Genomic DNA, 11,891 nt, shown 5'->3' with positions numbered 1-11,891 from the left:
TTTTTTTTTTTTTTTTTTTTGCGGAACTGGGGATTGAACTCAGAGCCTTGCTTTTGCTGGGGAAGCGCTTATTCTACTAAGCCATCTCCCTGGCCACCCTCTTGTATTCTTTAAGCCCGCACTTGCTTTCCCCAACTCTGCATACGCCTTTGTTATCTGGGGCCTGAATGTTGGGGGGGGGGGTGTGCAGGCCTCCTGTATAACTAAGGTTCTCTACCACTGAGCCACACTGCCAGCCCCAGGGTCTCTGGACAGAGAGTTAGCAGCCACCTTACTTCTGTGGCTGCACATTTCCCTGTAACTTCCGTGGTCACAGTAACTCTCCTAGCACCCTGAGAGGTTTTCAGGGTGTTGTCACGGATGGGACAGGCACTGCAGAGCCGGCCATCTCGGGTCCTTAAACCCTCAAAGGCCTTTTAATGGTAGAAGTTCAAAGCACCCAATGTAGAGAAAACTGGTGAAGGCCAGGAATGTAGCTCAGAGGCGCAGACAGAGCCTGCCTGGCAAGCATGAGGTCCTGAGTTTGATTCCTGGTACTAAAAAAGAGAACAGTGGTCCAGTGAGAAGAGGAGGAGGCTTTGGACAGAGATCAGTTGGTAGCACCAGGGCCGTGCTGGAGGAGTAACCCGTTGTGATTCTCTTTGCAGCTCCGGTGACCAATCAGCCGGTGACCCCCAAGGCTCTCACAGCAGGGCAGAACCGACCCCACCCGCCACATATCCCCAGCCACTTCCCAGAGTTCCCCGACCCCCACACCTACATCAAAACCCCGGTGAGTGGCAGCTCTGGGCCACGCTGCCCGATCGCTTGCAGAGGTGGCGGCTGCTGGTGGCCAGCCCAGGGGCAGAGGTTGTTGGGGGCAGAGGGCTTTGGTCCCACAGTGTCTGCCCACTGAGGGGCACCTGGCGGATAAAAAATATGTCCAAGGAAGTGAGGCCAGAAATCGCCTGTCTCATCCAAACACACAAGAGCTTCACCATGTAGAAGCAAAACCGGAAGAATTTTCCACAAAACCCCAGGTGACTGCTGGGCAGTTGGGGAGCTCTGCTTGCTCTGCAGGCACTTTTCTCCATTTCCACATTTTCCATAATGGCAAAGCAAATTTTGTATTGATTGATTTATTATTTGTGGTAGGGACTGAGCGTGGCACTCAGGACCTTCAAAGCTGCATCCCCAGCCCTTTTCTGTTTCTTATTTTCAGCGGGCTCTCTCTTAAGTCACTAAATTGCCCAGCCTGGGTTCAAATTTGCAGTCCTCCTGCCTCAACCTCCCAGAGTGGTAGAATCACACCCAGGGTTTGGGGGGTTTTTTTCATTTGAGATGTGGTCTCAGAACATGGTCTAGTTCAGCCTTGAACTCAGTATGTAGCCATACCTGGCTTCAAACTTGTGACCTTCCTGCCTCAGCCTCCTGAGTGCTGGAATCCCACCTTTTTCTTAATGTTTAAGGTTAAAAGCAAAGATGGATGCATTTCCATGGTTTTCTTTTGCTGTGTTGTGCAGAGCTGAGCTCAGCAGGTAGTGGAGGCCGGTTTAGGAGACAGAAGACCTCACGGCTGCAGGCTAGGGAGCAGGGAGAGCAGGGCCTGCCACTCACTGGTGTCCTCGCTGGTATCTTTGCAGACGTACCGGGAGCCCGTGTCCGACTACCAGGTCCTGCGGGAGAAGGCTGCATCCCAGAGGCGCGACGTGGAGCGGGCGCTCACACGCTTCATGGCCAAGACAGGGGAGACCCAGAGCCTCTTCAAAGATGATGTCAGCACCTTCCCACGTGAGTGCCACCCCCTGCAGTCCCAAATCAGCATCAGCGACCCGCGCCGCTTCCCTTTCCCTCAGCTCAGGGCCAAAGGAGTAAACTTCCGTGCTCGGAGGCAGCATATTCTTCCAGTTTCAGGCTTCTTTTCCCAGTCAGTAGAGCTGGTCCTGACTCTGTGGAAGAACCGAAGCTTATTCACGAGAAGTGTCTCTTAGCTCAGTAGACACTTAACACCCAGAACTCTCAAAGTAGCCACTGCACTTACGTCCTTCAGTTGGAAAGATAAATATCCCTATGGTAGAAATGAGGGTTATAAGGGGCCGGGGAGATGGCTCAGTGGAATAAGCACTTCCCTGGCAAGCACAAGGGCCTGAGTTCAATTCCTAGTTCCGCAAAAAAAAAAAAAAAAAAGGGTTATAGGGCTAGAGAGATAGCTAGGTGGTCTAAGCGCCTGTCTGGCAAGCACAAGGACCTGGGTTCAATTCCTGGTACCACATGCCACTCTGGGTCACATAACAATCCCTGTACCAAATAATTAAATAAAATTAAAAAAAAAATTTTTAAGAAATGAGGGTTAGGGATTTGTTCTAATGGTGTTTGTAAATAGAATATCATGTCCGTATCTTGTACAGCAATTAACCACTAGGAAGAATGTATGCAATGTGTTAATTATTGAAACTGTCTTATCAATTTGATTTGAAACTCTCTCATTGCTATTTGTTTCTCAATAAAATTATGAAAAAAAATAAAAAAAGAAATGAGGGTTAGGGGGCCGGCCAAATAGCTCAGTGAACTAAAGTGCCTGCTTATGCAGAGAGCAGGGACCAGGGTTTGATCCCACTGTATGGGCCTCACCCCCAGGGCACGCTGAGAGGGCAGTTGAGACTGGGCAAGGTGGCATACACGCCTGTGATCCCAGCACTTGGGAGGCTGAAAACAGGAGGATCACTATGAGTTCAATCTACGTAGTAAGACCCTGTAGACCCTGTACATAAAAAATACATAAAAAAATGTTTTAAAAAGAAATGAGGGTTAGAGCCAGGCACCCTTTTGCTTAGTTATAATCCCAGCTACTCTGGAGGCGGAAGCAGGAAGACTGCTTGTTCCAGAGAAGCCTGGACAATTTAACAAGACCCTGTCTCAGAATTGAAAAGGCCAGGCATGGTGGCTTCTCCCTCTAATGTCAGCACTCAGGAAGCTGAGGCAAGAGAAACACCATGAGTTTGAGGCCAGCCAGGGCTACTAGCAAGACCCTACCTCAGAAAACAAACGATTAAAAAAAGAGAGAGAGCGTAAAGTGAATATAACTCAGCAGTAGAGCAGTTGTTAGTGTGCAAGAGGCCCTGGGTTCAGTCAGCTGGAGGGAGGGAGGGAGGAGGCAGGAGAGAGAGAAATGAGGCCTAAAGGGGTTGACTGCCCTTGGGCGAGGGGTCACAGCCATCGCATGGCTGGGGCTCCAACTGTCACCCGCTGGGCCTGTGTGAGCAGTCTCTCTTGTTGGCAGTGGGTGCTAGTGTCTCGCTGCCTGTGTTTGAATTGACTGTGTGCTTGAGAAGCCGCTAACCGCTGTGCCCCAGGCTCCTTGTCTGTGCTTGGGCGACACCCCCGCGATTTGCAGGGTGAGGGTCAGGGATGGCACCCAGAAAGCCAGGGACCAAGCTCTGCCTGCTGCGAGGCCCTGCACCAGTTGGCCACGCCTCCCTTCCTCCCCAGTGATTGCCGCCCGGCCCTTCACCATCCCCTACCTGACAGCCCTTCTGCCCTCGGAGCTGGAGATGCAGCAGATGGAAGAGACAGACTCCTCGGAGCAGGATGAGCAGCCGGACACAGAGAACCTGGCCCTGCACCTGAGCACGGTGGGTCTCGCCCTGCCCTGCTGGCCCGTGCCCAGGATCCAGAGGTCCTGCCCCCTGGGGAGCGATAATGTGATTGGAGGTGACCTGGTCCCAGTGTGGGAGACATCTGAGTTCCAGGGAGTCATCCATTCATTCTCCTAATGAAGCTATTAGGACCAGGCAGAGCACTGGGGCCAGGAACTGGAGGGAGGCGAAGGGGACAGAATTCCCTGCTCTCCCTGGGGCGAAGGAGGTGCAAGAAGTTAGAAGGCAAAGACAGGCTAGGAGGGGTGGGATTACAAGGTGACACTTGCACTGCACTCTAGGTGACCTTCCTGCCATGGAACCCTTGTTGTCACTAGGGGGCACCGCTTGCCCGGTTCCCAATCCCCAAGCCTGAGTTCCCAGGTCACACTTTGGGTGGTGTGTCCCCCCACCTCTGTACCTTCTGCACACTTTGAAAAATGTGGAAAATAGAGGCAAGTATCAGAGAGCAAAGAGAATCACTCAGGTTCCAGAGCAGTTTTTAAAATTTCATTGTATTGATTTTTTCCCTCAGTCTATACAACTGTGATAGTTAAGAAACTTGAATTAGAGATTTCTCCAGAATCACAATTTCCTCAAACAAACAGTAAAAGTCCCGATCAAGGTCACAGATAGGCAGCATCCGTGACGGGCACCTAGTGGGCCCTGCGGGTGGGCTCTGCTGTGTTGGACCTCGGGACCGAGAAGTTTCTGGCCTCTGCTAGACTGAGATCATTATCACTGTATTACAACTATAGGAAGTTAGAGAACTGGGGAGGGAAACCCATCCCAAATTGATCCATTTGGCCTACACAGCCCCTGAGGACTTGATCTCCAGCCTGGCTCCGGGGCCGTGAGGTGCTGGACGTTCTTTGTCCCACGGCAGACTGGGCTTCAGGGAGCGGCTGAGTTGCAGCACTGCTGCCCGCTGAGCCAGGCTCAGGATCCCATCCTGGTGCTGCACTCTGACGGACCTGGGACGTCTCCCTTCTGGCGGCAGCTGCCACCTGGGCGATCCCGAAGAGAGGTTCCCAGCTCCTCCAGTGACAGCTGCCCCTGGTGGCTCTTGGTACAGGCCTGGGCATGATGTCTTACAAGGGGTGTTTTGCTTTGTTTTGGCTTCTGCCCAAAGGATGAGTCTGGGGCGGAGAAGGAGAACACATCCGTCCTGCAGCAGAATCCCTCCTTGGCAGGCAGCCGGAACGGGGAGGACACCGTCATCGACAACCCCTACCTGCGCCCTGTGAAGAAACCCAAGATCCGCAGGAAGAAGTGAGTTGGGGGCTGGGGGCCTGGGTGCCCCCTTTGGCGCAGCTGGCTGCCCCTTTCCAGGAGAGTGGGCTTGGACCAGGGACCCCCGCCCGCCCCGCTGGTTCCCCTGGGGGCTGTGCATTGCTGCTGCTTCTCTCTAGGTCCCTGTCCTGAGCTAAGGAGCAGGCCTGGCTGCAGAGAGACACAGATGGGACACAGACTCCACCCTCCGGGTTGACGCTACTGCAGGGAAGAAGCGGATTCCCTCCGGCAGCTGAGCAGAGGCAGGATGGGGTCAGGCAGGGTTTTATAGCAAACCTCACATTGAGATGCTGGTTTTCACCAGGGACTGGAAGTCTGGGGACTTCATTACTATCACAGAACTGGATTCGTTTGAAACCCGAGGAGCAGGCATAGTGCCTGGCAGGACAGAGTTCCTGGCTGCTTTGCTTTCTGCCAGGAAATCTTTCCCTACCATGCTTGGGCTCCAGGGTCCCTCTTTGACTCTCAAAACAGTTGCGGCACCAGTGTGACACCCTGGAGCCTCACCAGTTAACACAGCTTCTCTCCAGAGCTGCGGGCACTCTGGGGAGCTGCTGGAGAGTCCCTGTGCCTTGTGGTGTTGGGTGCAGGAGGCCACATCACAGCTTTGGCACTGGCTGGAGTCGGGCGCCACAGGCAGATGTGTTAAAGTGGCGAACAGTGACAGGATAGGGCAGCACTCCTCCAGGCGGGGACATCCTGAGAGATTGTCCCTTACCGTCCCTCCATGGCATGTGTGCTAGGGAATTGCTAGCACCTGTTCCTCCGGACATTTCCCTCACACCAGCTGGCACATGGGCACCTTGTTCTGTGACATTAAGAAGAAAATAGCGGAAGACTTTATAGAACAGGAAGGGAAGTTACAGGCCAGGCTAGCGCTGTGCGGCTGGGCCTGGCCTCGTGTGTGAAGCCCAGGAGCCTGGCTGCCCTGCGGGAGGCTGCTGTGGGCAGGAGTGGCCAGAGCCTTCAGGCTCAGCCAGGACTTCTGCCTGACGCAGGTCGATCTCGCAGCATCTTCGCTTCCTGATACACCCTACAAACCGGAGAACAAGGGTTAGGGGTGGTGTCCCTTGGCTGGTCTGTAAGGAAGCAGTTTTACAACCAGGTCCATAGAGGAAGAGTGCCATGTGCCTAGAAGTTAGCCTGGTTCAGGGCTGGCAAGACAGCTCAGTGGACTACAAGCCTGTTTAGGGAAGCACAGGGGCCCGGGTTCAATCCTCAGCACCACATGCTGTGCCAGCCCCTCCCCTGGGCACATGGGAACTGGACATGGTGGCGCATGTCTGTAATCCCATTCACTGGAGAGGCTGAAAGCAGGAGGGTCACAAGTCCGAGCTGTGTAGTGAGACCCTGGACCAAGTATATTAAAAAAAAAAAAGTTAGCCTGGCTGACGCCATCACTCCTGGGTTAGGCTCCTGCCAGCCACATTAGCATGCCGCCTGCCGTCATCTCTCTGTGTGGACACCTGGAAACATCGGCCCGGTTCCTGTAGTTGTGTAGAAACTGTAGTCCTCCATGTGTATGCGTAAACTTCTATTTTTTGTAGCTTTGGGGATCTTAAAGGAAAAGAGTATGAAAGCGTGATTTATGCCGGGTGTGGTGGTACATGCCTGTATTCCCAGCCCTCGGGAGGCTGAGGCAGGATGATTATCATGAATTCCAGGCCAGCCTGGACTGCTTAATGAGACTGTCTCCAAAAAACCCAAAAAAGTGATTTATGAGAAGCCCATAATAAAGGTTTTGTAAACAAAAAATAATAAACACTTTGTAAGTAAGCAGAACTGCTAAGTGTTGAACTTGTATATTAGCACAGCAAGGAGCTGGGTAGATAGCTCAGTAGAAAAAGCGCCTGCCTAGCAAGCACAAGGGCCTGAGTTTAACCCCCGCTTCTGCAAACAAAACAAAACCACAGCAATTGTGCAGGGTCACACTGGGACACACACCTCTCAGTGGGTGGCCCTCCTGACAGGCACTGTTCCCTTGGTTTGTCCCAGCACCCGTAGTCTGCCTTATTCCACCTCAACATTTAACTCCCAGTAAGCCGTATTTCATTTTCCATTGTTTTCATTTTTTTTTTTAAGGGTTTTTTTTTTTTTTTTTTTTCCTCCTCGAATGAGTTCAGTTCACTTTTGTCTAGCTGGAGTTGTGGGGATCGACCTACAGCAACCTGAGGCTGACAGCTTTGTGGAGGAAGCCACTTAAAGAACTGAGCTAGGGCCAGGCCCCCAAATGGCAGAAGTGGTTTTTTTTTGTTGTTTTTTTTTTTGTTTTGTTTTGTTTTGTTTTTGCTCCGAATGCCTTCAAGGCATGACTGGCTGGCTTGTGTTGTGGGGATCGAACCACAGCAACCTGAGCCTGACTGCTTTGTTGAAGCAGCCACTTAAAGAACTGAGCTAAGGGGCAGGCCCCCTCCATTGTTTTCATTTTATTTTAAGTATTTAGTACAGTGTCTCACTGTAGATCAGACTCAGTGATTCAGTGTTCAGCCTCCCAAGCGCTGGAGAAGTTTGGGGGTTTTTTTTTGGGGGGGCCTCTCTCAGTCTGCCTGAAGGGCAGGTCTGCTGTGGCTTATGGCGCTGGGGATCAAACCACAGTCCCCTGCATCTGACCGAGTTTGCCTAAGCAGGGGTTTTAAACAAATGAGCTAACCTGCAAGCTATCCCCCCCAATGCACTGGGATTACAGGCGTATGCCACCTGGCCTTCTCAGCGCACCCCTGGGGGCGCAGCTGGCACTGCAGGCCGGGGATTGAACCCTGGCCACTGCGCTCTACCTAAGCAGGCACTTCAGTCCACTGGCCGGCCCAAGGGGGCTGTCTTTTTGAGACAAAGTTTCTTTATGTGGCCCAGGCTGACCTTGAACTTGAAGAGATCCTCCTGGCTCAGCCTCCTGAGTGCTGGGATTGCAGGCGCGTGCCCCCACCTCTGGCCTCTTTCCTTGTGGTGCAAGGATCATATGAAAGGCCCGTGCATGCCAAGGCTGAGCAGTGCTCCACCCACTGGAGTATATATATATATTTTTTAAATAATTTTTATTTATTTATTTGTGGAGTATATTTTGGTGGGGTTTTTTATTTTTATTTTTATTTTTTTTATTTTTTTATTTTTTGTAGCTCCCCATTGACCTGCAGCAGCGCTGGTCTGGGTTGCCTTGAGTATGTGGGAATGGAACCACCACTCAAAGAAACTGACTGCCTCCTTTAAGCAGGCACTTAAACAACTGAGCTAATGGGCGGGCCCCCTGGTGGGGTTTTTTAAGATGGGTGTCTCACTATGTAGGACCCTCTTGAAAAAAATCAAACAAGAAAACCAGGATCACAGTGTAACTCGTGCGTCCTTCTGGGCTGACAGCAGATTTCACCTCCCAGCCTCTGGGGTGAACATTCCAGGTCATCTGGGTCACCAGGAACCAAGCAGCTACCAAACTGCCCTGTCCCACTCCTGTCTCATCCCTGTGCTTGGGCAGCTGCCCTGCTGCTGTCCACCCCGACCGGTCCAGCCTCCTCGCCCTCAAGCCCTACTCTGCCCTCAGCAGTGGGACCTCCACGGCCCACTGGGCCTGCCTGGCCACCTTGGCCCTCTGTCAGCTCAGTGTTTCTCTTGGATGACTCTCCCTCAGCTCAGCAAGTAAGGATCTGGTGCTTCTGCATACGCCGGGCACCCTGCCAGCTCAGGAGAAGGCGCAGAAGGAGATGCACGTGGTCCCTGCCTCCAGGGAATTCATTCCAGGGGAAGTCTTACAAAGAACACAAGCCAAAAGCAGACGCAGAGGCTGGCGCCTGTCATCCCAGTCATCTCAGCACTCTGGGAGGCTGCGTTGGGAGATCCCAGGTTCCAGCTGGCCTGGGCGATTTCAGCTCCTCAGCCAGGTGACAGCCAGCTGCAGCTCTCTGGAAAGTCCTTCAGCCACCCCAGAGGATGCAGCCTCTTCCTGGGGAGCCCAAGCCCACTGCCGCATCCTCTGAAGTCTTCCTCCCATCGCGCCCACTGTAGGGCTGAGGGTAGGTGTGCCCTCACCATCAGCCATTCCAGGAGGCTGTCCTGTGGACTCTCCTGCACACCCTGCAGATGGCTATGCCACCGTCCCCCCCACACGGCTGGACTGTGTCATACCTACTCCTGCCCTATGCACCTCACTCGACCCTCCCTGCCTCCCTCCAAATAACAACTTTGCATGATTTTTGAGATAGGGTCTCACTGTATAGGTCAAGCTGGCCTTGAACTCACTATATAGCCCAGGCTGGCCTCACATTCAGGGCAGTCTTCCTGCCTCAGCCTACTGAGTGCTGGGATTCCAGACATTCACCGCTATCCCCAGGGATCGAACTCGGGACCTTGTGCTTGCCAGGCAGGCACTTAATGCTGCTGAGCTACCTTGCCAGCCCTCTGGCTGTGTAGCTTAGTAGGACATGCATTTACTTAGCAACTAGGGTCAGGTACTATTTTTAAACTGTACATATATTCACATAATAAAGAGACACTATGTGGAAAGCACAAAAGGCTGGGCATGGAGGTACACACCTGGAAGTCCCAGCACTCAGGAGACTGAGGCAGGAGGATCACTGCAAGTTTAAGGTCAGCCTGGGATACAAAATGAGTTCAAGGCCAGCTTGAGCTGCGCAGTGAGACCCTGTCTCAAAAAGATAAGATCGAAAACAAAAACCTCAAAAGATACAGAAGGATAAACAGTAGTAACTTGTTCTCTCCCACCCCACCACCCCATTTCTTCAGTCACCCCATTCCCCACCCAAAACAACTTTCACTGGTCTCACGGGTGACCTTCAAAGCTCCTCACTAAGCACACAGGCCAATGGTCCCATTTCACTGTTGTCGCATGAGTGTGGCCTGCACAAACCCCAGGACCAGGGCGGAACCTAGCTGTGTCTACTAGGCAAGCTCCCCCACTGAGCTGCACCCCAGCACTCCAGTTTTGGGGACCCTCCCTGCTCTTTCCCTCCTGAGATTCACTTCTCTCTCTCACAGGGCCCTAGGGCTGTGTCCCATGCCAGCCCAGAGGTGACAGCTGGTGACTGGCTCCCTCTGGCCGGCTGCCACTCGGCGAGCTGCAAGGGACCGAGCTGCTGGGAGTCTGAGTCGCACAGTGGAGCCAGCAGGTGATGTCTCCACAGTGTTGGAAAGCAATGTGACGCCCAGCTGGTGTTAATCTTACCCTAAGGGGGGCAGAGATGCAGTCATCTGTGGGTAACAGCTGGGGAGCAGGAAGCGTGCCTGGCCTGGAGGAACCCTCCACCCTGTCACCGGAACTGCCCAAGGCACAAGGGCTGACCTTGGGCCTTGCTTCCCGCTGAGGCTCTGCCCCCTGGGAGTTTCAACCCCATCAGTCAGGGCCCTAGGCTGTCTCCAAATGCCCGAGGCCATGCGGTGCAGCTGCCCAGCCTCCCTCCTCCTCCTACCACCTGCAGCCCTTCCTGCCCCAGGCCCAGCCGTTGTCTCTCCGCCCCATCCCCTCACTTCTCCACACTACTGTTTCCTCCTTGCCATAGTGGTCTGAAGCTGCCACAAGCTGGGCGTGGTGGCACATATTTGTAATCCCAGGACGTGGCAGGCTGAGGCAGGAGAATTGCTAGGATTGATTTGAGTTCAAGGGCAAGTACACTACAGAGAGAGACCCTGTCTCAAAAAGACCAAAAAAAAAAAAAAAAAAGAAAACCTGTCACAAGCCCAGGTCTTCAGGACACCAAAGCCACCCGACATCAGAGGGACCTGCCCAGGTCACTGAGCACCATGGTAGGGCACGAGAGCCCCCCTGGAGTTTAGGCAATCCGCTGTCCCAGGGATGTTGCCCGTGACTCTGAGGTTTCTGTTCATTGGTGCTGGGCTGAGGGTTTTCTTTCCAGAGATCCAAGGAAAGAACCAGCTAGAGTCCTTGGAAAACTAAACAAGCCTGTGTATCTTAAAAAGATTCGGGGCTAAGGAGCTAGCTCAGTAGAATAAGCGCTTGCCTGGCAAGTGCAAGGGCTTGAGTTCAATCCCGGTTAAAAATAAATAAAAAGATTCAAGGGCTAGCAAGATAGCTCAGTAGGCTAAAGCGCCTGGTTAGGCAGGTACAGGGGCCAAGGTTCGATCCCCAGCACCACATGCTGCTGCCCTGGCTCCAGGCATGCTAAGCTGGCCACTGAGACCAGGCATGGTGGTGCATGCCTGTAATCCCAGCTGGGGAGGCTGGAAACAGGATCACTATGAGTCCGAGCTGTGTGGGTGTCCCCAGCCGAGCTGTGTAATGAGACCTTATAGCAAATATAAAATAATTTTTTTTTTGACTGGTTCGGGCTGCCTTAACAGTTGGTCTGGGAATCGAGCTGCGGTATCCCGCACCTGACTGCATTTGCATAAGCAGGTAAAATAAATAATTAAAAAAAAAAAAAAGATTAAGCCTCTTGGGCCAGGGAGATAGCTCAGTAGAATAAGCGCTTGCCTGGCAAGCGCAGGGTCCTGAGTTCAATCTCCAGTATCACAAAAAAAAAAAAAAAAAAAAAGATTAAGGCCCAGGGAGCTATCTCAGCAGCATAAGCACCTGCCTCGCAAGGCCTCGAGTTTGATTCCTTGTACCGAAAATAAAACAAAACTTAAAAAGATTCAAACTGGGCATGATGCCACATGTCTATAATCCCAGGATTTGGGATGCTGTGGCAGAAGATTGGTGAGTTTGAGGCCAGCCTGGGCTCCACAGCTCAGCTGCTGAGGCCACCAGGAGCTGGGAGACCGTCTCTTGAGGCACTCTGAAACAAAACATCCTCCAAGGCCTATCAACCAAAGAATGTGTATGTCCCCAGATGTTTCGCTTGACCCCCCTCCAGGAGTGAGGGTACCCATGAGAAGCACTGAGAATGCAGGCCCAGCAAGGAGCTGGTGGAAAAGAGCCAGGGGCAGTGGAGATTTCTCACCTTGAGCCAGAATACCTATCACTATTTCTGCTCTGTAATTTCCAGGAATATTCCAGAAGGCGGTATTTTTTTTTAATTT

General features: G+C 52.7%; 2 protein-coding genes across 2 annotated transcripts in view; one reads left to right on the top strand and one right to left on the bottom strand.

Annotated features, from left to right (window-relative positions):
- The window catches only part of Taf8 (TATA-box binding protein associated factor 8), an 11,511-nt gene extending 5,395 nt beyond the window's left edge, over nt 1-6,116 (top strand). Inside the window, exons 5-9 of the mRNA XM_004624144.3 lie at nt 648-772; nt 1,623-1,770; nt 3,469-3,611; nt 4,747-4,886; nt 5,027-6,116. Of these exons, the coding sequence (XP_004624201.1) occupies nt 648-772; nt 1,623-1,770; nt 3,469-3,611; nt 4,747-4,886; nt 5,027-5,039 (569 nt within the window). The 3' untranslated portion in view covers nt 5,040-6,116. The remainder of the gene's footprint in view (nt 1-647; nt 773-1,622; nt 1,771-3,468; nt 3,612-4,746; nt 4,887-5,026) is intronic.
- A 4,590-nt stretch (nt 6,117-10,706) lies between these two features.
- The window catches only part of CUNH6orf132 (chromosome unknown C6orf132 homolog), a 33,269-nt gene continuing 32,084 nt past the window's right edge, over nt 10,707-11,891 (bottom strand). Inside the window, exon 7 of the mRNA XM_004624425.2 lies at nt 10,707-10,717. The gene's annotated coding sequence lies outside the window, so the exon portion shown is untranslated. The remainder of the gene's footprint in view (nt 10,718-11,891) is intronic.

This window comes from Octodon degus, unplaced genomic scaffold, assembly GCF_000260255.1.
Source record: "Octodon degus isolate 3935 unplaced genomic scaffold, OctDeg1.0 scaffold00005, whole genome shotgun sequence".
Taxonomy (NCBI): Eukaryota; Metazoa; Chordata; class Mammalia; order Rodentia; family Octodontidae; genus Octodon; species Octodon degus.
Note: the sequence above shows the minus strand (reverse complement) of the source record. Positions and strands in the feature narration are given on the sequence as shown.